General features: G+C 43.1%; 1 protein-coding gene across 4 annotated transcripts; it reads left to right on the top strand.

The window, feature by feature from the left end:
- The first annotated feature begins 309 nt into the window (after positions 1-309).
- On the top strand, positions 310-8,528 carry LOC100383807 (uncharacterized). Of its 4 annotated transcripts, none has more exons than XR_004857608.1 (9): positions 310-778; positions 2,815-2,945; positions 3,276-3,458; positions 3,546-3,658; positions 3,951-4,064; positions 4,191-4,305; positions 4,395-4,610; positions 4,820-5,542; positions 5,680-6,065. XR_004857608.1 is itself a non-coding variant. In NM_001362147.1 (8 exons), exons 1-8 carry the CDS (start codon positions 492-494, stop codon positions 5,452-5,454), a joined length of 1,794 nt encoding a protein of 597 aa, NP_001349076.1. In that variant the 5' UTR covers positions 358-491; the 3' UTR covers positions 5,455-5,884. The 4 variants fall into 4 exon arrangements, 2 of the variants coding, with proteins under 2 accessions (NP_001349076.1, XP_035822950.1); XR_002268642.3 differs by having other exon boundaries at positions 5,789-6,026; NM_001362147.1 differs by having other exon boundaries at positions 358-778; positions 4,820-5,884.
- The last annotated feature ends 17,119 nt before the right edge of the window (positions 8,529-25,647 follow it).

The following is a 25,647-nucleotide window of genomic DNA, read 5'->3' as shown; positions in this document are numbered from 1 at the left end:
ATATAAATATATTTCAAAAGAATTCATATTAGCTTAAATGTTTTTTTGTCTTAATTATTATTATTAGAATATAATTCAATTCCAAGGATCAAACGGCTAAGGGTAACGGTAGGAGTTATAATCGGAGAGGTAGCGTTTTTTAAAAATAATAACCAGTTAAATTTCCTGAATTTTAGCGAGGGACTTAGGAGGACGGCCCTGAAATTTACGTTAGGCTACAGCCCAACTCTTCTTATGTTCTCTAGTAGAGAGAAAAGCAGCCCAACTCTTCTGCTCTCAATAGAGAGAAAAGCGGCCCAACTTTGTGCGGCCCGCTACACCACTGACTGGCATTCGGCTCGGCGACTCCGAACGCAACGCCGATCGTGCGCCTCCTCCCTCACCGCGCGCCGCCGTCGCTGCCATCGGTTCCTTTCAACCGGTGGATCACCCCGCTTTCCATAACCGTTTATCCTTGGTTGTGCTCAGCGTCTGGTTCCGCCATTGGTCCCATGGCTGCCCCGCGCGCCGCGGCGGCGTCGGCGAAGCAGGTGACGAGGCAGAACTTTGCGGAGGCCGTGCTGGAGCTGAGGGCCCACCTGGAGGCATGCGACTACGTGGCCGTGGCGGCGCAGAAGACCGGTGCCCCGACGGGATGGCGCCGCGCGTTGCCGGTGGACACTGCGGAAACGGCGTATCTCAAGGCCAAGCTCGCCGCAGAGTCCTTTCAGCCACTCCAGATCGCCGTCTGCCCCTTCAGGCAGCGCAACTCTTACCCGTCTACCCTCGTCGCCTACCCGTAAGGATTTCTCTCTCACTCGTCGTCCACATGAAACATTAACAATTGGCAAGGTGGTTTTGCTATTTGTTTGGGCAATGTTTGTGGACGTGTGGTGCATAAACCTATTGTTGCAGGCTCAGCTTGAGGAATTTCGTCAAACACCTTTTGTATCCATATATGGATGCTGCTGCTTTTTCAGATTGTAGTATGAAACTATGAAACATGAATATTGTAACATCGACATTTTCTGAAGTTTAGTTGGTCTGTAGCAGTTAACGAATACTCTCTGGTCACAAAAAACTGTTTAGGACAAGGTTTGGGCTAGGGATGAAAACGGTAATTATTCGGATATCAATTTTTTTGTCTTTTTTCTTTAATTGTGAATAAATAGAATATAGAATCAACTATGTAAATTCATATTATTGTTTTTATCATTGAGCTTGTAAAGATTCATAAAAATTAAACCACAAATTTATCATATATTTCTCTCAAATGATAGATATAAAATTTGGTATGGATTCGAATACAAATTTGGTTATTTTTTCACCGTTTTTGTTGTATGGGGAAAATAATGCATAAAACAATTTATGCAAAATTTTGTTCATATTTTTAATAATGTGCTTGATAACATAAGAAAAGATTAACATCAAATTTTATATATATCTATTTTAAAATATTAAATTTGTTCTAACAATTCGGATTACCACTTTCATCCCTAATTTGGGCAAAACTTAAAAACTACAAAACATCAATTACTATTACATTTTAGTTTTGAAACCTCTGGGTTAAATGTGTAAATTCATACTTGTTGGGTTCTGACACGTGGACCCAAGCACTCAAGCAGGTGAGAGAACAGTGCTCAACAAAACGGAAAGTGGGGGTGCTCAATGTCTTGTCAAGTGTGTCCCATCCGAGAGCTGGACAGGGTATTTCTAGGGTAACTATGGGGCTAGTGCCTAAAGTACATTTGTACCCTTAGTTACCTACTACATCCTTGGAATATACTATACAACGGGGTAATTATGAAATAATAGTAGCCTAGATCTAGTTACAGCAAGTGTTGTACCCACGGGTGTGACTGACGGGTGGGCCTGCCTTGCATGCAGAGGACCCACCAAGCCTCCGCTACCCATCTTAGCCTTCTAGTCCCAAGTCTTGGAGGCCTTCGTCTTAGAGGTCGCTCCGTCAGCCCGTCCTCTGATTTGATGCCGAGGGTAGACGATTACCTTTCGTTTCATCCGGGTCCTCACCTCGGTCTCCGCAGACCGCATCAGAGGAAAGACATGTTAGGGGCGAAGCCCTCGAGGTCTTCGATCTCTTGAGCCCGAAGCCCCAACTGTGGATCTAGCCTTCATTGCCCACAGACCCTGACTAGGATCAGTGGACCCTTCGTGCCTTCGTTGCCCGCAGACCCCGACTGGGATCAGCTGACCCATCGCGCCATAGGAGGGGGACTTCGCATACACGGCGAAGTCCTTGTTCTTGGACTTGTCCATATTGTGTTGATGTCGTGCATTCATAGACAAGGTTAGTGTGCGGTTAGAGTGGGATGATCGAGATCTAGTTCGGCCTTCGTCCCAACGATACTCAAAATACTTGCAAGTCTCTTAGAATTTGAAGGATTTTGAAAACGTTTTCTTAAAGAACGTAGTGGTCAAAGATACACATCAAATGCTGTGCAAAGTCAAATGTGTATAGTATTTTTGACTGGAGGTAGTACATCCATATTATGTCTGAAGAGGTTTAGCTAGATTTGCTATGTGAGAAACTGCTATGCATGGGAGTTGACTTGAGGCCACTAGATTGTGTCCTTTGCTATTTTTTCGTACAATCATATTTTCCTTGTTTCCTGAGAACAGATTCCAGGATGACCAATCATATTTTTTGGTACAATCATATTTTCCTTCTTCATATGGTTTCTTATAGTTTGATGAACAGATGACCAATCGACCTTTTCACTTGATAACATTGATGTATATTTTCTTACTTCAGCCTTATCATTTTTATTTTGTCATCACTGATTCTGTGTGCCTGTGGGTGCTTTGGTTATGCAGGTACAATTTTCACTTATTTCCTAGAGATGAACTACAGCTCGGAATGCCTTCATACAGTTTCTCTTGTCAACCATGTTATTTATCAACTATAGCTAATGATGGTTTTGATTTCAATATGTGCATATATGATGGTGAGTAGTAAGATATGGTGCCAAAACAACTACACCTTCTGTTCGTATTAAGGATTCAATAAAGTCAAACTTCATAAAGTTTGAGCAACAATTATTCAAAATATACACATGGTTTTTAGATAAAAATTGTATCACTAGATTCAAATATCTGTTAATAAGGTCTTTTGTAGCAATTGGTGATTTATTGTAAGAATAATTGGTGGTCAAAGACAAGTACACTTATATTCTAGAGATTCTCCAATTTCAAATATGCCTTATAAAAACAAACTGAGGTAGTAGTAAGGTTGTTTGATATACAAAGGAATAATTTTTGGTTGATTATATTGGCAGGTATTTCTTATCTATCAAGGGTTCAAGAATCCTTAGCAAGGGAAAAGATCTTTACTCCTCGTCCTCACCAATTGTTGTCATCACCAAACACATCAGTTGCTGACTCAGTTTTCATGAATAGAATAAAGTCTAGGATAGTGAACTGGCGAAAAAGATATGCTGACCCAAGTAAAAAACATGATGGTAGTAATACTTTGAGTTTTGACAAATGCTTACAGCTCACCGCCCTTGCATTTCACTTTGATGGCTCTTAGTCTTCTTATTGTGCAGGCTCTTTGGTTAGTTCCCTTAGCAGATTAATATTGGGTGCTGAAACGTATGGTTCCAGGCCCAGTATGAGTATTGATGTCTGCAGTGATCGGCAAGTTCAATTGGTCTTGGAGGTGTGATTGTACAACACAAGTTTGATGTTTTCTCTAGTTAAGGAAGAAATGGTTTTGTACTTAAGGAAGCAAAATATGAGTCCCTAGCTCAGGTTCTTTGGTGCGGTTATCAATCCTGCAAAGAGTTGAATGATCAAAATTTCATGTCATGCTTTTAATATGAAGATGTAGTTGAAATAAGCTGCATTGCTGAAAAATTGTTTGCTCCAAATGTCGCTTTTGAATTACCTCTTCTTTACAGATGAAATGGTAATCCCACTCTACTGGTTTAACCATTTGAGTTATTCTGCAGGCAGTAAACCATATCTCTGATGACCTTGTATCTCTCGTTCCACACAAAGCTGGAGTTGGTAGGGCTGTGCGTGTGATCTTTACTAATTCGAAAGAGGATAAGAATCTTCTCCTGGTTTGAATCTCTGCTTCTCTAGAAATCAGCAGCATTATGTATTTATGTACAATGTATGTATAAAGACAATAAGATGTCAAAAACCACAACTTAGTTAAAGTCCATTATCTGCTGACTCACTTGCAGATGGATATCCAGAAATTAGAAGATGAACAAAACTTTAAATTCCGTGGGTTTCGAGAAGTTATTGATCTACTATCATCTTCACAGAAGCCAATCATATCATACAGTTGCTTGAATGGTAAGTTGACACATAACCAATTCACACAATCATATGGCTTGTTAACCTCTTGATATGTTCACATGTCATTTTTCTTCCTTTTTTCTCAGATCTGACAATGCTGCACACCAAATTCATTGCACCTCTTCCGCCAAACATGCATGAATTTATGTGTTCTCTAAAAATGGTCTTCCCTAATGTTGTTGATATCAGCCACCTGTGGAGGCAAATTGGCCCTTTGAGAAAAGCGAAGAATATACAAGCCGCTCTCAGTTACTTACAAAGACAGTACTTTGTGCCAATTGAAATAGAAATACCACAGCAAGGTACTAGTTCCAGCTAACATCATTCATACATATTGTTTTTTAGTAAACCATGCCTTACAGTCTCCATCATACTTTAGCAAATAGAATGTAGAGTATGTTTTTGGTAATTAGTAACATGAGCATCAAACTTTATCGATATACAGTGTTTCCTCACTAGCTTTTCAATTAAGCTCTCTTTCTCTTTCTCTCTCTCTTTTACTTTTGCACAGATGGTACAAGCAGTATAACAAAAAATGAGCAAAATGTTCTGAGAATAACAAAGTTATTTGCTAAACTAAGCAATTTACTGAAAATCAGTCCTGAGTGCCAACTGCAATCTCGTGAACAGTGCACTGCAGTTGAAGAGTATTGTAACATCTTCTATCCAAGTTGTGTGGTCGGAGGTTCTGACGATGCTAACTTTGCTTTTGAGTCAGACACCACAGAAACTGTGAGCACTGATAACATCATCTTCTTGTGGGGCTTTAGGGAAAAATCTGTGAAGGAGTTAAAATCGTACCTTATTGGCTTACATCAAGCCTTTTCAGAGGATTTTGAGGTCAAGTTGTTGGATAAGACATGCTCAGCTTTGATATTCCGTGATTCTAATACTGCAATGCAGTTACTAAAAGAAATAGGCTCAGAAGGCCCCTCACTAAACAGATTCTTCTCAGAAGGTCTGAAAGCTGCAGGTTTTGAAGTGTACAAAAAGGTCTGCAGGTTAGGACTTTGGGATTCAGATTTAGCTGAGGTCCTCGAGGATGTTTCATCTGAGCTAGGTGTTCCGACACTTCCTGAGTGCAGCACCTCTCAGATATACTGGAATAGTGAATTAATGCTGGATCTGAAGGAGTATCTGGAATGATAGAACATTATATAGCCCTTAATATATTTTTACCAGGTTCTAAGATTAATGAGAGCTCCCCTCAAGAAGCAGTAGCAGGCCACAGCAGGTGAGTGAAGCCAGAGGTGAAGCTTGCATTTTCAGGACATTTGATATTCAGTTTGGGTCAAACTTGATTTTTTTGGCATTGTTACAAGATATGAGCAAGGGTTTCAGCATAATGGTTGGCCTATCTTTGAACTGCAGGCACCTCCATGTTCAAAGATGATTATTGCTTTATTATGATGTTACATGACTGGCTTGAATGTCATCATTTTGGAGTGTCTGACCTATATGCTTCTCTTGCTTTGTGCAGCCCGAATAGTAGCATTGATATTCTGGCATCAGTCCGGCTTAAATGAACAGTATGTATGTACGAGGGCAGTGAGGTACCTTGTGACGACCACGGAGATATAGAGAGTTTGTATTGTATTCTTCATCTGTGTTGGGCTTTGGTTAGCTAAGTCATTAGCAGTAATCTCGTGTATTTGGGCCTAGGTTTAGCCGGCCCAACGTTTTCGTATAAAGAGTCTGTAATAGGGAGGATTTGAACAGAATAGAAAATACAGAAAGAAAAGGCAGTTGAACCTCCATACCTGAGTTTTGTCGGGTCGGTGGATGTGGCTCACGCCTCGGCGACTTCAGCCGGCGGCCAGGGGCGTTACAGTGGTATCAGATTCGGCGATTCTCGGCGAGCGAAGATCGGTGCACGACGGCGCCAGTCATCAAACCGTCGGCGCAAACCCGTTTCATCCTGGAAGCGATGGCGAATCGAGAGAAGGAAGGACTGGATCGATGGGAAGCGATGATGATGAAGGTCGATCGGTTGACGGAGGTGCAGGAACGTCTGGTCATGCAGACGGAGTTGTCGGCGACCATGGCGAAGAGGGCGATGGAGGAGCGGGTCCGTCTCGCGCAGCAGCTCGAGCAGGTCGAGAAGGAGGTGGCCGGGTTTCGTCTAGAACAACAGGCGCGGGAGATGGAACACGACAGTCATGGGCAGAACCGCAAGGATGATGCTCAACAGGAGGCGGAACCAAGTCACAGGTATCGTGACCAGTTATATCAGCGTTCCAGGGAGGAGACAAATCGGAGATCCGAGGAGAGGGAGTTTCAGCAGGCTCCTCTGCCGAGGATGGGATTTCCGAGGTTCGAAGGTGGGGAACCCAAGATTTGGCTCAAGAAATGTGTGGATTACTTCCACCTCTGCCATGTTCCTGAAACAGTATGGGTCATGTCTGCATCACTGCATATGGAGGAAAACGCAGCGCGATGGTTTCAGGTGTATACGCTTCGGAATGGATTGAGTTCCTGGGAAGAATTTGCACAGGCGGTGTTGCAGAAATTTGGGACGGGAGATTATTTTCAGGCCATGGATAATCTGTTGGAATTGCGTCAGAAAGGGACAGTGGATGAATACCTAAAGGAGTTCGAGGTGATTAGGTATGCGGCAGCTATCCACAACCCACAGTTGGACGAGACCATGTTCGTCGCACATTTCATCAAGGGTTTGAAGCAAGAATTACAAGGGCATGTGCAGTCTCATGTTCCAGCTACGGTGGATAGAGCGGCGTTTCTGGCGCGGATTCAACGAAATGTTTTGGAAAAGCAAAGACAGAAGTATCTGAAGTTTGGAGGGCAGGGTAAAATCAATAACTCTGCTGTTCGGCAAGAAAATAAGGCAGTTCTGGCGGGTCAAGATCTGTCCAAGGAGAAACTGGTCAGAGAGTACCGAAGACAGAACGAGTTGTGTTTTACTTGCGGGGACAAGTTCGATCCGGGGCATCAAAACAAATGTCCTAAGAAGGTACAAATGCAGTTGAATGTTCTGTCAACTGATGAACTGAAGATGACTTTGACAGACGAAGTGCTGGACAGATTGGAGCAGGAGGAGCTGGTAGCAGAGGAGTGTTTCAAGTTGTCGTTGCATGCAATCAGTGGCACTACGGCTGAAGATTGTATGGGGGTCAGGGCACTGTTGCAGAACCAAGTGTTACTGATACTAGTGGACTCAGGAAGTTCGGCTAGTTTCATTAGCCAGACTATGGTGGATCGAGTAGGATTACCCACACAACAGTGTTCATTGGCGAAGGTTAAAGTGGCAAATGGGGAGATCTTGAAAAGTGACAGAGTGGTAAAATCGATGGAATGGTGGGCTAATGGCCACACCTATAGAAATGACATGAGGGTGCTGGAGTTAGGAGCTTATGATGCAATATTGGGATATGATTGGTTAAGAAGACATAGTCCTATGCAATGTGATTGGGAAGGGAAGATCATAAGCTTTGAGGATAATGGGGAGGAGGTTCAGTTGATGGGAACTGCTGGTCAGCAGGGAGAGGTGATGGGAATTTCTACGGTGCAATTGGAGAAGATGATAAAGGGTAATGATATTTGGGCTTTTGCAGTATTGGAGACAGTCACAGAAGTGGAGCAGTTCAATGAAGGAGAATTACAGTTTTTACTGGAGGAATATAAAGATGTGTTTGATGCTCCAACATCTTTGCCTCCGTCAAGACCATTCGATCATCATATTCCACTACTTCCAGATGCTATACCGGTGAACTCCAAGCCCTATCGTTATTCACCATTCCACAAAACTGAAATAGAGAAGCAAGTCTCTGAGCTTTTGAAAAGTGGACTTATAATTCCCAGTGTCAGTCCATTTGCTTCACCAGTATTGTTGGTGCAAAAGAAAGATGGGTCATGGCGATTTTGTGTGGACTACAGAAAATTGAACAATATGACCATAAAAACAGATTTCCGATGCCGGTGGTAGAGGAGATTTTGGATGAACTAGCAGGGACTCAATACTTCTCTAGCATGGACATGACAGCGGGATATCATCAAGTAAGAATGGGGGAGGGTGAAGAGTACAAGACTGCGTTTAAAACTCATCAAGGACATTATCAATTTAGGGTAATGCCTTTTGGTCTCACAAACGCTCCTGCAACTTTTCAGTGTGCAATGAACTTGGTGTTGGCACCTTTCCTTCGCAAATTTGTGATGGTTTTCCTGGACGATATATTGGTGTATAGTCCCAGTTGGCAAAAACACTTGGAACATCTCAAACTGGTGTTCGAAACCTTGAGAGAGCAGCAATTCTATCTCAAAAGGAAGAAGTGTGTTTTTGGGAGAAAGGAGTTGACATATCTGGGACATATAATATCAGCAACAGGGGTATCTACAGACCCAATGAAAACAGCAGCCATGAAGGAATGGCAACAACCTACAAATGTGACTGAACTTCGTGGTTTCTTGTGGCTGACAGGTTACTACAGGAGGTTTGTCAAAAATTATGGAATTATTGCGAGACCTTTGACAAATTTGCTTAAAAAGGGAGAATTTCATTGGAACAAGGAAGCTACTACAGCTTTTCATGCACTGAAGACAGCTATGAGCACTACTCCGGTGTTGGCATTACCAGATTTCAGTCTACCATTTGTTGTGGAAACTGATGCATGTGATGAGGGATTAGGAGCAGTTTTGATGCAACAAGGGAGGCCCATAGCATTTCTGAGTAAAGCTCTGGGGATAAAGAACAAACAGCTATCTATCTATGAGAAGGAATTTCTTGCTCTCATAATGGCTGTGGACAAATGGAGACCATATTTGCAAAGAACTGAGTTCGAGATTAGGACTGATCACAAGGCTCTCAGTTTTTTGGGGGATCAAGAGTTACATTCTGAGTTGCAGAGGAAAGCAATGACCAAGTTGATGGGTCTGCAATTTAGAGTGGTCTATAAGCAGGGCAAGGACAACGTAGTGGCTGATGCGTTGTCTAGAATGGCTCATGTGATGGCCATGACTTCGGTTAGTGAAGTACAACCGATGTGGATTCAAGAAGTGTTGAACTCGTACACTACAGACAACGAGGCACAAGAATGGTTAGCCAAGTTAAGCATTCAAAGTCCAGACGAAATGGGATATCGGTTGCAGCGGGGATTGATCAGGAAGGGCAATCTGATATGGGTGGGCAACAATACAACGCTCAGAACGAAGATAGTGGCAGCTATGCATGATAGTGTGTTGGGGGGTCACTCAGGCATACATGCTACTTATCATCGACTGAAGAAATTGTTCATTTGGAAAGGTATGAAGGTGGATGTGCAGTCTTACATTCAGCAGTGCATCATTTGTCAGAAAGCTAAATGTGAAAGACTTCATCCAGCCGGTTTATTACAGCCTCTACCAGTACCTCAGGGTGCCTGGCAAGATCTTACTATGGACTTCATCGAGAAACTACCTAAGTCAGAAGGTTATGACACAATCATGGTGGTGGTTGATCGTTTCTCGAAGTATGCGCACTTTATGCCTTTGAAACATCCTTTCTCGGCTCCATCTGTTGCTCAAATATTTTTGGATCAGGTGGTGAAATTACATGGCCTTCCCAAGTCTATTGTGAGTGATAGAGACAAGATCTTCACTAGTTCTTTTTGGACTCAACTCTTCAAGTTGATGGGTACTCAACTCAATCTGAGTACAGCTTATCATCCACAGACGGATGGGCAAAGTGAAAGAGTAAATCAGTGCGTGGAAATGTATTTGCGATGTGCTGTTCACGCTCAACCTCACAGGTGGAAAGCTTGGTTATCACTTGCGGAGTTTTGGTACAACACATCATATCATTCAGTTTTGGGCTATTCTCCTTTCAAGGTTCTTTATGGATATGATCCACCATTTGCTGCTGCACCGATGGTTCCAGTTGGGACTGATGAGGATGTATCAGCTCTATTAGCTGATAGAGCAAGGTTTACTGAGCTGTTGAAGGGCAAGTTGGTTGAGGCTCGTAACCGCATGAAATTGTATGCTGACAAGCTTCGGACTGAACGACAGTTTCAAGTTGGGGAAATGGTTCTACTGAAGCTACAGCCGTATGTGCAGCATTCTGTGGTGAACAGATCATGTCCCAAGTTGGCTTTCAAGTTTTATGGTCCTTATAAGGTGCTTGAACGAATTGGGGAAGTGGCTTATAGATTGGAACTGCCAGCCGAAGCGCAGGTGCACCCGGTGTTTCACATTTCTCAGCTCAAAGCTTTCACTCCTAACCATGTGCCTGTCTTCTCCACCTTGCCAAGATATGAGGATTTGAGTAAACAAGGTGTGGTTCCTTTGGAGATTTTAGACCGCAGATTGGTCAAAAAGGGAAACAAGGCAGTGTCTCAGGTGCTTATTCGATGGAGCAACATTCCTCATGAATCGGCCACATGGGAGGATTACTATGTGCTCCGTCAGAAGTTTCCGGATGCAAGAGCTTGGGGACAAGCAGGTTCTGTGGAGGGGGCAAATGTGACGACCACGGAGATATAGAGAGTTTGTATTGTATTCTTCATCTGTGTTGGGCTTTGGTTAGCTAAGTCATTAGCAGTAATCTCGTGTATTTGGGCCTAGGTTTAGCCGGCCCAACGTTTTCGTATAAAGAGTCTGTAATAAGGAGGATTTGAACAGAATAGAAAATACAGAAAGAAAAGGCAGTTGAACCTCTGTACCTGAGTTTTGTCGGGTCGGTGGATGTGGCTCACGCCTCGGCGACTTCAGCCGGCGGCCAGGGGCGTTACATACCTCTGTGTGGCTCCATATGAAACACTGACCTTGTTCACGGCATCACGCATGGAATCCCAGTTGGTTTCTATAGCAATCGGGCAGTTGTGAACACCGGCTACTTTTTTCTCCTGCCAAACTGCCTTTTTGTTTTTGTTTTTTTTGTGCTTGGAATTTGAAAGCACGTGATGTCGATAGGGACCTTGCAATTGTATGCAATGTAACATATGCAATATTAAAGTCGCCTTTTGATGTCAAGGGCAGGTTCAGGCAGCCAGCATGGCAAAAGTATGGTTTAATCATGCTTTTGCATCATCACGTCCTTTTGCCATGACACGTATTCGTTATACACCTAACCAGTGGCCTGTTTAGAATTTGACTGTTTCCACGAATGATTTGTCACTTAGATCCATCACAAAAAATGGAACAAAGAGTTACATGTGCTGAGCAATATATCTAATAACCACAACCTTTCCTGGTGCTACTTCCATAGATCGAGTAGTTTAAATATAAGATATCAATACCATATGGGTTTAACCAAATCCTAACCCCTTCTTTTTCTTTTTCTTTTTGAAAAATATTCTATTACTCACGCAACAGAAATACAAAGAGTCCAGAAGTATCGGACAGAGACAGAAATAATAGAAGCTGCTAGGCAGATTTACTCTACGGCAGTGACCTGATTCAGATTTGCCCAAAAGGAAACCCAGCAAACATCAACCATAGTTTGCCAAGGAATGACCAAGGCGACCAGAATTACAATAGGAGACTGTTCACACTAGACCATGATATACCCACCAGAAGGTTCAACTCTCGTAACAAACAGACAAGGATCAACCAAAACCCAGTCCGCCATAGATTCATTCAGCTTCATCATGAGATGGAGCAGCACCAGTTTCGACATCATCAGAGCCCAAAATCTGGGTATCCATCCTTGCGTTGTAAGCATGAACCAGCAATGTTGTCCTTCCTGTAGCTGATCTTGCAACTCCCTCTTGCTTAGACCTGCCCATAACACAATTAGAGCATAAGCATGACAAAGTAATATCAGCTGGAGAGTTGATCAAGATTTTATCAAAACACATCTTATTCCTTGCTTTCCACAAACCCCAGCAAATAGAAGATACTCCGACAATATGAGCCTCTTTAATTTTTGGCCAAAAAAAAAATTTAAGCCATATCGAAAGTCGCTTAGAGGGCGTGAGTAGACGAAACCTGAAATTTAATACTTAATAAAAAAACTTGAACTCTGGTTAGGCATTAGAATGAGAAATAATACGTTTGGAGTGAGGAGAGCCTTAGAATAGAAGGAGAACACAAATCGCAGATGAACACACACAAAAGACATGAACAATTTGGTTACTGAGGTCCGGTTCCAAAGAATCTATGTCTTCGTCGAGGTGTCCCTATCATATAAAATTGTTGTATGTGTTTTCTTGAATATAAGTTTGGTATTCGATTTTTACCCAAAAACCGAAGTAAAAAACCAAAACCGAACTTCACGATTTTTTATTTCCTAGAAAACCGATCGGTTTCTAATATCTGAAAAACCGAAGTTTTTTAAAACCGAAAAACCGAACCGAAGTTTAAAAAAGCGAATGCCTAGCCCTACACATCGAGTTGTGTAGAAGCTGAGCTCGAACGAGGACTAAGGTTTGAGAGCCTAACATACTAACAAGTTAGAGCTCGTTTTAACATTTCGTTAGACATGAAATCATTATAGGTGGGATGGGTTTTGTCATTTTTATAGTTTGGTACTTTCGAGATTTATTTTGATTATTACATTAGCTAAAAAAGCATAAGTAATGCTCAATACATAATGAAAAAACTCGTGCTTCGGCGTATGTTCGTGAAAAAATAAAACAAATCACTGCAATGACTAGTTTAGAAGCCATAAAATTGGAGGGGTTATAATCCCCTTCTTCTTCAAAATTGAATAAGAAGAGAATTCTAGCCTTCTAACGCCCTCTAGTTTTGTGACTCCAAAACTAGCCTTTAAAGTAAGAGTTTCGTCACGTGTTGTCTTACTCCCCACGCGCGAGCGTGTCAACAAAATATATAAAAAAGCGTCCGCTAGGATTTAAATCATGGTCTTTACAAACAAAGTGCTTACCTCTCACTAATGTGACTTGTGTTGATTTATATTGTACAAAGAAACTATATGTAATGCTCTCTCTGTATTAAATTAGTAGTCGTTTTAGATTTTCATATTTATGTCTATATTTAAATAAATAATAATAAATTTAAATACATATACAAAACGACTGACAAGAGAGCCGACATCGAAAGCACCTTGGTCCGGGTTATATATGTCCAAATGGGTGGGCCGGGCCAGCCCGGCACGGCATGACATCGTCGTGCCCAGGCACGGCACGCCAGTGTCACGGGCCGGGCCGGGCTGGCACGTGGGCCAAACTCACTACCCAGGCACGACACGCCCAATGTTAATCGGGTCAGGCCAGGTCGGGGGCACGGCCAGCCCGTTAGTGCCGTGCCGGGCTTGGGCCAGTAACATAATACACATAATACATCAAATTTAACAGAAAACATTACATTCAATCCATTATCCAACTAGTCATTCAAACCAACATAGGACAAGGCAAATAGGCTACAAAATAGTCTTTAAATATTTTGGAGCTTTAGTGCAATGTTGCCTCATTAAAAACCTTCCTAGGTAAAAACTCACACTTCGTGAGAAAACCCAATGAAGGAAAAGAGTATAGCTAGCTCCTTAAAGTATTTATAAGTTCATAGTTCATTGTTCAGTCCACAGTCCATATGAACATATTACAGATAAGAGAAGTAGAGAACATAAAAAGGTAGAAACAGAGAGAATAAGTTCATAGTTCAGTCCTTCTTGAACTTTGTGGTGCTGCTTCCTTTCTTTTGTTCCCTGGTGATACTCGCTGCTCATCATCTAGGTACATATCCTCAAAGGTTGCTTCAAGGTCTTTGGTTTCCTTCTCCACAGCATGCTGCTTGTGCTGGTCAACCAACTCCCAATCTTTGATACAAGAGAGCACCTCCACCATGTCTGTCGTCAACCGTCGTCGTCGCTCCTCGAGCACCCTGCTAGCTAGACTGAAAGTAGATTCTGAAGATATTGTAGAAACAGGGACAGTCAACACATCTTTAGCTAGTATAGAAAGAATAGGATAAGTTTGATTGTGGCGTTGCCACCACATAAGAATGTTGAAATCAGGCCCAAATTTAGTTTCGGTGTCACTGTCAAGGTAAGAAGTTAACTCAGATAAACCAGTAGATGTACCAGATGTACCACCTGTACCAGCATTGCTATAACTTTCATCATCACCATATATATCATCCCATGCCTCTGTGGCCTTACTAGAACCACTACCTGACTGTGGTTGAGGAGTCAAGCAAATACCTCCAAATTTGGCCTCATAAATTTGATACATCTTAGTTAATTTGGTTCTAATACATGAAGGATATCTACTATAATCAGTCCCATTACGAGAAGATAATCTTTGAAGAATTTTATGAAAGCCCCTCATCTTTGCTCTAGGATCAAGAATGAAAGCAAATGGATAAAGAATGGGTATGTCCCTCCAATATTTCAGAAATTTTGTTTTCATAGGCACAACAACAGTTCTTAAAAGTTCATGGTTCTCATATGCATTTAGATGTCTAGCAATTTTCAAAATATGGTGCAACATTAAGGGTGATGTAGGGTAATATATTCCAGATAGTGCAACAGTTAAGTCATAGAATAACTAAAAGAAAGACAATAATTTTTCTGCAACAACCCAATGATTATCACTCAATAAACAAGACCCATCATCTTTGCCAGGATAATTAGTTCTAATCCACACAGAGAAAGTGCTATGATAAGGAACTAAATGTTTAAGCATCAGGAATGTTGAATTCCATCTAACATCCATATCTACTCCAAATTTACGTGGTCTAACACCAACACTCACGCAATATTGTTTATAAGAAGCAATTCTTTGATTTGAAGAGTTTACAAATGTTATAGTGAAAGGGAATTAGGCCTACACCTATTTCCTAATTGATTTTGGTGGTTGAATTGCCCAACACAAATAATTGGACTAACTAGTTTGCTCTAGTCTATAAGTTCTACAGGTGCCAAAGGTTCACAAAAAGCCAATAAAAAGACCAAGAAAAGGGTTCAACAAAGAGAGCAAGGGACAACCGAAGTGTGCCCTGGTCTGGCGCACCGGACAGTGTCCGGTGCACTAGGGGACTCCAAGCTGAACTCTTCACCTTCGGGAATTCTCAGAGGCGCTCCGCTATAATTCACCGGACTGTCCGGTGCCCCAGGGGAGAGCGACTCTGAACTTGCCAGCTTCGGGAATCTTCTCCGCTAAGATTCACCGAACTGTCCGGTGTAACACCGGACTGTCCGGTGAGCCAGCGGAGCAACGGCTACTTCGCGCGCAACGGTCGACTGCAGCGCATTAAATGCGGTCCTGCGCGCGTAGTGGACAGAGCACGCGTGGGTGGCACACCGGACAGTCTATAGGACTTGTCCGGTGCACCACCGGACAGCCAAGCGGGCCCACAAGTCAGAGCTCCAACGGTCGGAACCCTACGGCCAGGTGACGTGGCTGGCGCACCGGACAGTGTCCGGTGGCGCACCGGACTGTCCGGTGCGCCATGCGACAGAAGCCTTCACCAAACGGCTAGTTTGGTGGTTGGGGTTATAAATACCCCCAACCACCCCACATTCAAGTCATCCAAGTTTCTACACTTCTACACCTTACAAGAGCTATATCATTCAATACTAGACACACCAAATAGATCATATCCTCTCCCAATTCCACACAAAGCTTTAGTGATTAGTGAGAGAGATTTGTTGTGTTCACTTGAGCTCTTGCGCTTGGATTGCTTCTTGCTTTCATTCTTTCTTGCGAACAACTCAATTGTAACCAAGGCAAGAGACACCAATTGTGTGGTGGTCCTTGCGGGGAAGTTTGTTCCCGTTTGATTGAGAAGAGAAGCTCACTCGGTCCGAGGGACCGTTTGAGAGAGGGAAAGGGTTGAAAGAGACCCGGTCTTTGTGACCACCTCAACGGGGAGTAGGTTTGCAAGAACCGAACCTCGGTAAAACAAATCATCGTGTCTTGCTCTTTATTCGCTCACGATTTGTTTTGCGCCCTCTCTCTCGGACTCGCTTATATTTCTAACGCTAACCCGGCTTGTAGTTGTGATTAAGTTTGTAAATTTCAATTCGCCCTATTCACCCCCACCCTCTAGGCGACTTTCAATTGGTATCAGAGCCTGGTGCTTCATTAGAGCCTAACCGCTCGAAGTGATGTCGGGAGATCACGCCAAGAAGGAGATGGTGACCGGCGAGAAGCCCGCTACAAGCCACGGAAAGGCTCCATCGGGAGAGTCCTACAACAAAGGGAAGGGGAAGGAAAAGGAATCCCCTTCACACAAGTCGCGTCGGAGCGGTGACAAGAAGAAGATGATGAGGAAGGTGGTCTACTACGAGACTGACTCCTCGTCGCCATCCACCTCCGGCTCCGACACGCCGTCCGTAACTTCTAAGCACCATGAGCGCAAGAAGTTTAGTAAGATCCATCTATGTTATCCTCGCATTCCTAAACATACGCCTTTACTTTCCGTCCCATTAGGCAAACCACCAACGTTTGATGGTGAAGATTATGCTAGGTGGAGTGATATAATGCGGTCTCACCTAACCTCACTCCACAAAAGTATATGGGATGTTGTTGAGTTTGGTGTACAGGTACCATCCGTAGAGGATGGAGATTATGATGAGGACGAAGTGGCCCAAATCGTGCACTTCAACTCCCAAGCCACAACTATACTCCTCGCCTCTCTAAGTCGAGAGGAGTATAATAAGGTGCAAGGGTTGAAGAGCGCAAAGGAGATTTGGGATGTGCTAAAGACCGCGCACGAAGGAGACGAGGTGACCAAGATCACCAAGCGGGAGATGATCGAAGGGGACCTCGGTCGCTTCCGACTTCGCCAAGGGGAGGAGCCACAAGATATGTACAACCGGCTCAAGGCCTTTGGTGAACCAAGTGCGCAACCTCGGGAGCAAGAAATGGGATGACCACAAATGGTTAAAGTTATTCTTAGATCACTTGTTTTCCTTAACCCTACACAAGTGCAATTAATTCGTGGAAATCCTAGATATACACTAATGTCCCCCGAGGAAGTGATAGAAAATTTTTTGAGCTTTGAATTGATGATCAAAGGCTCAAAGAAGATCAACGAGCTAGATGGCCCCTCCACGTCCGAAGCACAACCGGTCGCATTCAAGGCGACGGAGGAGAAGAAGGAAGAGTCTACATCAAGTAGACAACCCATCGACGCCTCTAAGCTCGACAACGAGGAAATGGCGCTCATCATCAAGAGCTTCCGCCAAATCCTCAAGCAAAGGAGGGGGAAAGACTACAAGCCCCGCTCCAAGAAAGTGTGCTACAAATGTGGTAAGCCCGGTCATTTTATTGCAAAATGTCCACTATCTAGTGACAGTGACAGGGGCGACAACAAGAAGGGGAGAAGAAAGGAGAAGAAGAGGTACTACAAGAAGAAGGGCGGCGATGCCCATGTTTGCCGGGAATGGGACTCCGACGAGAGCTCCTCCGACTCCTCCTCCGACGAGGACGCCGCCAACATCGCCGTCACAAAGGGACTTCTCTTCCCCAACGTTGGCCACAAGTGCCTCATGGCAAAGGACGGCAAAAGGAAGAAGGTAAAATCAAGATCCTCCACTAAATATGAAACCTCTAGTGATGAGGATAATGCTAGTAATGAGGAGGATAACTTGCGCATCCTTTTTGCCAACCTAAACATGTAACAAAAAGAAAAGTTAAATGAATTGATTAGTGCTATTCATGAGAAGGATGATCTCTTGGACACCCAAGAGGACTTCCTTATTAAAGAAAACAAGAAGCATGTTAAGGTTAAAAATGCTTACGCTCTAGAAGTAAAAAAATGTGAAAAACTATCTAGTGAGCTAAGCACTTGCCATGACATTATTACCAACCTTAGAAATGAGAATGCAAATTTAATTGCTAAGGTTGATTCAAATGTTTGTGATGTTTCAATTCCCAATCTTAGAAATGAAAATGTTGATTTGCCTGCTAAGATTGAAGAATTGAATGTCTCTCTTGCTAGCCTTAGGATTGAAAATGAAAAATTGCTTGCTAAGGCTAAAGAATTAGATGTTTGCAATGCATCCATTTCCGATCTTAGAGATAACAATGATATTTTGCGTGCTAAGATCGTTGAACTTAATTCTTGCAAACCCTCTACATCTACCACTGAGCATGTCACTATTTGCACTAGATGTAGAGATATTAACATTGATGCTATTCATGATCATATGGCTTTAATTAAACAACAAAATGATCATATAGCAAAATTAGATGCAAAAATTGCTGAGCATTACTTAGAAAACGAAAAATTTAAATTTGCTAGAAGCATGCTCTATAGTGGGAGACGCCCTGACATAAAGGATGGCATTGGCTTCCAAAAGGGGGACAATGTCAAACTTAATGCCCCTCCTAAAAGATTGTCAAATTTTGTTAAGGGCAAGGCTCCCATGCCTCAGGATAACGAGGGTTACATTTTGTACCCTGCCAGTTATCCCGAGAGCAAAATTAGGAGAATTCATTCTAGGAAGTCTCACTCTGGCCCTAATCATGCTTTTATGTATAAGGGTGAGACATCTAGCTCTAGGCAACCAACCCGTGCTAAGTTGCCTAAGAAGAAAACTCCTAGTGCATCAAATGACCATAGCATTTCATTTAAAACTTTTGATGCTTCTTATGTGTTAACTAACAAATTCGGCAAAATAGTTGCCAAGTATGTTGGGGGCAAACACAAGAGCTCCAAGACTTGTGTTTGGGTACCCAAAGTTCTTGCATCTAATGCCAAAGGACCCAAAACAGTTTGGGTACCTAAAATCAAGAACTAAATTTGTTTTGTCGGTTTATGCATCCGGGGGCTCAAGCTGGATTATTGATAGCGGGTGCACAAACCACATGACTGGGGAGAAGAAGATGTTCTCCTCCTATGAGAAAACCAGGATCCCCAACGAGCTATCACATTCGGGGATGGAAACCAAGGTTTGGTCAAAGGATTGGGTAAAATTGCTATATCTCCTGACCATTCCATTTCCAATGTTTTTCTTGTAGATTCTCTAGATTACAATTTGCTTTCTGTTTCGCAATTATGTCAAATGGGCTACAACTGTCTATTTACTGATGTTGGTGTCACTGTCTTTAGAAGAAGTGATGATTCAGTAGCATTTAAGAGAGTGTTAGAGGGTCAGCTATACTTGGTAGATTTTGATAGAGCTGAACTCGACACTTGCTTAATTGCTAAGACTAACATGGGTTGGCTCTGGCACCGCCGACTAGCCCATGTTGGGATGAAGAATCTTCATAAGCTTCTAAAGGGAGAGCACATTTTAGGATTAACAAATGTTCATTTTGAGAAAGACAGGATTTGTAGCGCATGCCAAGCAGGGAAGCAAGTTGGTACTCATCATCCGCATAAGAACATCATGACGACTGACAAGCCACTGGAGCTCCTACACATGGATCTATTCGGCCCGATAGCTTACATAAGCATCGGCGGGAGTAAGTACTGTCTAGTTATTGTGGATGACTACTCTCGCTTCACTTGTGTATTCTTTTTGCAGGAAAAATCTCATACCCAAGAGACCTTAAAGGGATTCTTGAGACGGGCTCAAAATGAGTTCGGCTTGAGGATCAAGAAAATAAGAAGCGACAACGGAACGGAGTTCAAGAACTCTCAAATTGAAGGTTTCCTTAAGGAGGAAGGCATCAAGCATGAGTTCTCTTCTCCCTACACCCCACAACAAAATGGTGTAGTGGAGAGGAAGAATAGAACTCTATTGGACATGGCAAGAACCATGCTTGATGAGTACAAGACTTCAGATCGGTTTTGGGCCGAGGCGGTCAACACCGCCTGCTATGCTATCAACCGGTTGTATCTACACCGAATACTCAAGAAGACATCATACAAACTTCTAACCAGTAAAAAGCCCAATATTTCATATTTTAGAGTCTTTGGTAGCAAATGCTTTATTCTTGTTAAAAGAGGTAAAAAATCCAAATTTGCTCCTAAGACTGTAGAAGGCTTTTTACTAGGATATGATCCAAACACAAGGGCATATAGAGTCTTTAACAAGTCCTCAGGACTAGTTGAAATTTCTTGTGACGTTGTGTTCGATGAAACTAACGGCTCTCAAGTAGAGCAAGTTGATCTTGATGAGATAGGTAATGAAGAGGCTCCATGCGTCGCGCTAAGGAACATGTCCATTGGGGATGTGTGTCCTAAGGAATCCGAAGAGCCTCCAAATGCACAAGATCAACCATCCTCCTCCACCCAAGCATCTCCACCAACTCAAAATAAGGATGAGGCTCAAGTTGATGAAGGAGAAAATCAACAAGATGAGCCACCTCAAGATGACGGCAATAATCAAGGGGGAGATGCAAATGATCAAGAAAAGGAGGATGAAGAAACAAGGCCACCACGCCCAAGAGTCCACCAAGCCATCCAACGAGATCACCCCGTCAACACCATCCTCGGCGGTATTCATAAGGGGGTAACCACTAGATCTTGTGTTGCACATTTTTGTGAGCATTACTCTTTTGTTTCCTCTATTGAGCCACATAGGGTAGAGGAAGCACTTCAAGATTCGGATTGGGTGGTGGCGATGCAAGAGGAGCTCAACAACTTCACTAGGAACGAGGTATGGCATTTAGTTCCACGTCCTAATCAAAATGTTGTAGGAACCAAGTGGGTCTTCCGCAACAAGCAAGATGAGCATGGTGCGGTAACAAGGAACAAAGCCCGACTTGTAGCCAAGGGATATTCACAAGTCGAAGGTTTGGATTTCGGCGAAACCTATGCACCCGTAGCTAGGCTTGAGTCAATTCGTATATTATTAGCCTATGCTACTTACCATGGCTTTAAGCTTTACCAAATGGACGTGAAAAATGCCTTCCTCAATGGACCAATCAAGGAAGAGGTCTATGTTGAGCAACCTCCCGGCTTTGAAGATAGTGAGTACCCTAACTATGTTTATAAACTCTCTAAGGCGCTTTATGGGTTCAAGCAAGCCCCAAGAGCATGGTATGAATGCCTAAGAGATTTTCTTATCACTAATGGCTTCAAAGTCGGAAAGGCCGATCCTACTTTATTTACTAAAACTCTTGACAAAGATTTGTTTGTATGCCAACTTTATGTTGATGATATCATATTTGGGTCTACTAACGAATCCACATGTGAAGAATTTAGTAGGATCATGACACAAAAATTCGAGATGTCTATGATGGGGGGAGTTGAAGTACTTCTTAGGATTTCAAGTGAAGCAACTCCAAGAGGGCACCTTCATTAGCTAAACGAAGTATATTCAAGACATTCTAAGCAAATTTGGGATGAAGGATGCCAAACCCATCAAGACACCCATGGGAACCAATGGGCATCTCCACCTCGACACGGGAGGTAAATCCGTTGATCAAAAGGTATACCGGTCGATGATAGGTTCTTTACTCTATCTATGTGCATCTCGACCGGACATTATGCTTTCCGTATGCATGTGTGCAAGATTCCAAGCCGACCCTAAGGAAGCTCACCTTACGGTCGTAAAACGAATCTTGAGATATTTAGTTTATACTCCTAAGTTTGGGCTTTGGTATCCTAGGGGATCCACTTTTGATTTAATTGGTTATTCGGATGCCGATTGGGCGGGTTGTAAAATTAATAGAAAGAGCACATCGGGGACTTGCCAGTTCTTGGGAAGATCCTTGGTGTCTTGGGCTTCAAAGAAGCAAAATTCCATCGCTCTTTCTACCGCCGAAGCCGAGTATATTGTCGCAGGCCATTGTTGCGCGTAATTGCTTTGGATGAGGCAAACCCTTAGGGACTATGGTTACAAATTAACCAAAGTTCCTCTTCTATGTGATAATGAGAGTGCAATCCGCATGGCGGATAATCCCGTTGAGCATAGCCGCACTAAACACATAGCCATTCGGTATCACTTTCTAAGGGATCACCAACAAAGGGAGATATCGAGATTGCATACATTAACACTAAGGAACAATTAGCTGATATCTTTACCAAGCCACTAGATGAACAAACCTTTAACAAACTTAGGCATGAGCTAAATATTCTTGATTCTAGGAATTTCTTTTGATGTTTTGCACACATAGCTCATAAATATATCTTTGATCATGTCTCTTTCATATGCTATGACTAATGTGTTTTCAAGTGAATTTCAAACCAAGTCATAGGTGTATTGAAAGGGAATTGGAGTCTTCGGCAAAGACAAAGGCTTCCACTCCACTCCATAACTCATCCTTCGCCGTCGCTCCAAGCAACTCTCTAACTTTGGTATAATCTTCACTTATATTTTGTTTACAAAAGGGGGAGAAAGTAATTTGAAGGGCTTATATTTCACTCTAAGTATCTGTTTTTGGCGATTCATGCCAAAGGGGGAGAAAGTATTAGCCCAAAGCAAAAGGACCGCACCACCACCTAATTTTAAATGATTTTCAAAATTGGTATCTTATTGTGTTCAAAAGGGGGAGAAAGTAGTATTTTCGAAATTGATATCTTAAAACCCTCTTGAATACTAAGAGGAGAATTCTATTAAGGGGGAGTTTTGTTTAGTCAAAGGAAAAGCATTTGAAACAGGGGGAGAAATTTTCAAATCTTATAAATGCTTCTCAAAACTCTTATTCATTTATCTTTGACTATTTGCAAAAGGACTTTGAAAAGGATTTACAAAAGAATTTGCAAAAACAAAACATGTGGTGCAAGCGTGGTCCAAAATGTTAAAATTATAAAGAAACAATCCATGCATATCTTATGAGAATTTATATTGGCTCAATTCTAAGTAACCTTTGCACTTACAATTATGCAAACTAGTTCAATTATGCACTTCTATACTTGCTTTGGTTTGTGTTGGCATCAATCACCAAAAAGGGGGAGATTGAAAGGGAATTAGGCTTACACCTATTTCCTAATTGATTTTGGTGGTTGAATTGCCCAACACAAATAATTGGACTAACTAGTTTGCTCTAGTCTATAAGTTCTACAGGTGCCAAAGGTTCACAAAAAGCCAATAAAAATACCAAGAAAAGGGTTCAACAAAGAGAGCAAGGGACAACCGAAGTGTGCCCTGGTCTGGCGCACCGGACTGTACAGTGTGCCACCGGACAGTGTCCGGTGCACCAGGGGACTCCAAGCTGAACTCTTCACCTTCGGGAATTCTCAAAGGCGCTCCGCTATAATTCACCGGACTGTCCGGTGCCCCAGGGGAGAGCGACTCTGAACTTGCCAGCTTCAGGAATCCGCTCCGCTAAAATTCACCGGACTGTCCGGTGTAACACCGAACTGTCCGGTGAGCCAGCGGAGCAACGGCTACTTCACGCGCAACGGTCGACTGCAGCGCATTAAATGCGGGCCTGCGCGCGCAGAGGACAGAGCACGCGCGGGTGGCACACCGGACAGTCTATAGGACTTGTCCGGTGCACCACCGGACAGCCAGGCGGGCCCACAAGTCAGAGCTCCAACGGTCGGAACCCTACGACCAGGTGACGTGGCTGGCGCACCGGACAGTGTCCGGTGCGCCATGCGACAGAAGCCTTCACCAAACGGCTAGTTTGGTGGTTGGGGTTATAAATACCCCCAACCACCCCACATTCAAGTCATCCAAGTTTCTACACTTCTACACCTTACAAGAGCTATAACATTCAATACTAGACACACCAAATAGATCAAATCCTCTCCCAATTCCACACAAAGCTTTAGTGATTAGTGAGAGAGATTTGTTGTGTTCACTTGAGCTCTTGCGCTTGGATTGCTTCTTTCTTTCATTCTTTCTTGCGAACAACTCAATTGTAACCAAGGCAAGAGACACCAATTATGTGGTGGTCCTTGCGAGGAAGTTTGTTCCCGTTTGATTGAGAAGAGATGCTCACTCGGTCCGAGGGACCGTTTGAGAGAGGGAAAGGGTTGAAAGAGACCCGGTCTTTGTGACCACCTCAACAGGGAGTAGGTTTGCAAGAACCGAACCTCGGTAAAACAAATCATCGTGTCTTGCTCTTTATTCGCTCAAGATTTGTTTTGCGCCCTCTCTCTCGGACTCGCTTATATTTCTAACGCTAACCCGGCTTGTAGTTGTGATTAAGTTTGTAAATTTCAGATTCGCCCTATTCACCCCCTCTAGGCGACTTTCATATAGCAGTCCTAAAGTCTTCAAGATATGGTTGTAAACGTTTCAAACAACTTTTAACAATCAGATTAATAATATGGCAAGCACAACGCTGATGCAAAAATATATTACTCAAATCACTCTCATTCCTAGTAGGTGCAGGTATCAAATGCCCAATATAACCAGCAAAGACACGTTTCAGAACATCAATAACTGTTTTGTTAGATGAGGCATTATCAAGCACAATGGCAAAAATCTTATCAGTAATGCTATAGTCATTTGCAACCATTTCAACACGCTCAACAATGTTAAGACCTGTATGAGCTACCTCTATAGGTCTAAGACCAAGTAATCTCTTTTCTAAACACCAATCAGAGTTCACAAAATGAGCAACAACACTTATATAGTCCTCTTTAGCTTTACCAGACCATATATCAGATGTCAAAGCAACAGATGAAACATGTTTAAGTACTTCAATCAGTAGTTCAACACGATCATTAAACAGTCGGATCAAGTCTCTAGCAGTAGTTTGCCTAGAAGATTTAATAAACCTTGGATTATGGGCATGGGTTATATACTCCTGAAAAGCTCTAGATTCACCAAAACAAAGTGGCGGGTCTAGCCTAGCTATTAAACGACAAAGCTCAGTTCTAGCAACAGAAGGGGAATACTCCCAGTGATTAACAAATCCATCTGCATTATATTTAAGCAAAGACTGAGTTTTTCTAGATCTATCTTTTTCTTTCTTAGCAGGGCAAACATCGAGGTGTCGAATCAAATGGCCAGTTCCAGATGAAGATTTAGCATACATGTTATTCTTGAAGTGAAGACAAATGGAAGATACTCTTACCTCCTTACTATTTTGAATCACAGTTACCTCCTCAAAGTGTAGCCACACCTTAGAGGTCGGACCTCTCCTTCTAGAACGTTTACCAGGCACAGGGACAGAGGTGCTCGCGTCGGCCGTCGGGCTTGTGGAGCCCGTCCCCGTTTGTGCACCGGCGCCGTCCAGATCGATGGCACCAGCGGAGGTGGTACCAAGGAGGAGGCACCGGGCATCGTCTGCCTCGTTCTGTGCTTCAAGCCTCCGCTCCTCGACCACCGCATCGAGACTGAGCTCGTCGTCACCCAAGGCTGTGGACATGGCCACCGCCTCGGTCGGCTTCTCTGGCTCCTTACGGCGCGCGACACACACACACACGGTGCACACCTCAACGAATCGAAGCAAAAGGTCAAGAACAAGAAGACTAGGACTAGGATTAAGAGAGAGACCGAGAGCAAGACCAAGAAGACCTTACCTGCAACACCGGAGCACCGGATCCACCAACCAAATGGCAGACGACAGAGGCAGAGGAGCGAGCTTGGCGAAGATCGAGTTTTAGGGTTAGGGTTAGCGAGGGAGAGATGTAGAGAGTTCACAGAGA

The sequence above is a fragment of the Zea mays genome, chromosome 4 (genome assembly GCF_902167145.1).
Source record: "Zea mays cultivar B73 chromosome 4, Zm-B73-REFERENCE-NAM-5.0, whole genome shotgun sequence".
NCBI classification, from domain to species: Eukaryota; Viridiplantae; Streptophyta; class Magnoliopsida; order Poales; family Poaceae; genus Zea; species Zea mays.
Note: the sequence above shows the minus strand (reverse complement) of the source record. Positions and strands in the feature narration are given on the sequence as shown.

What these genes read in the sequence shown, in the direction of transcription:
- LOC100383807 (XM_035967057.1), top strand. Translation starts at nt 6,236, where the DNA reads ATGGCGAATCGAGAGAAGGAAGGACTGGATCGATGGGAAGCGATGATG.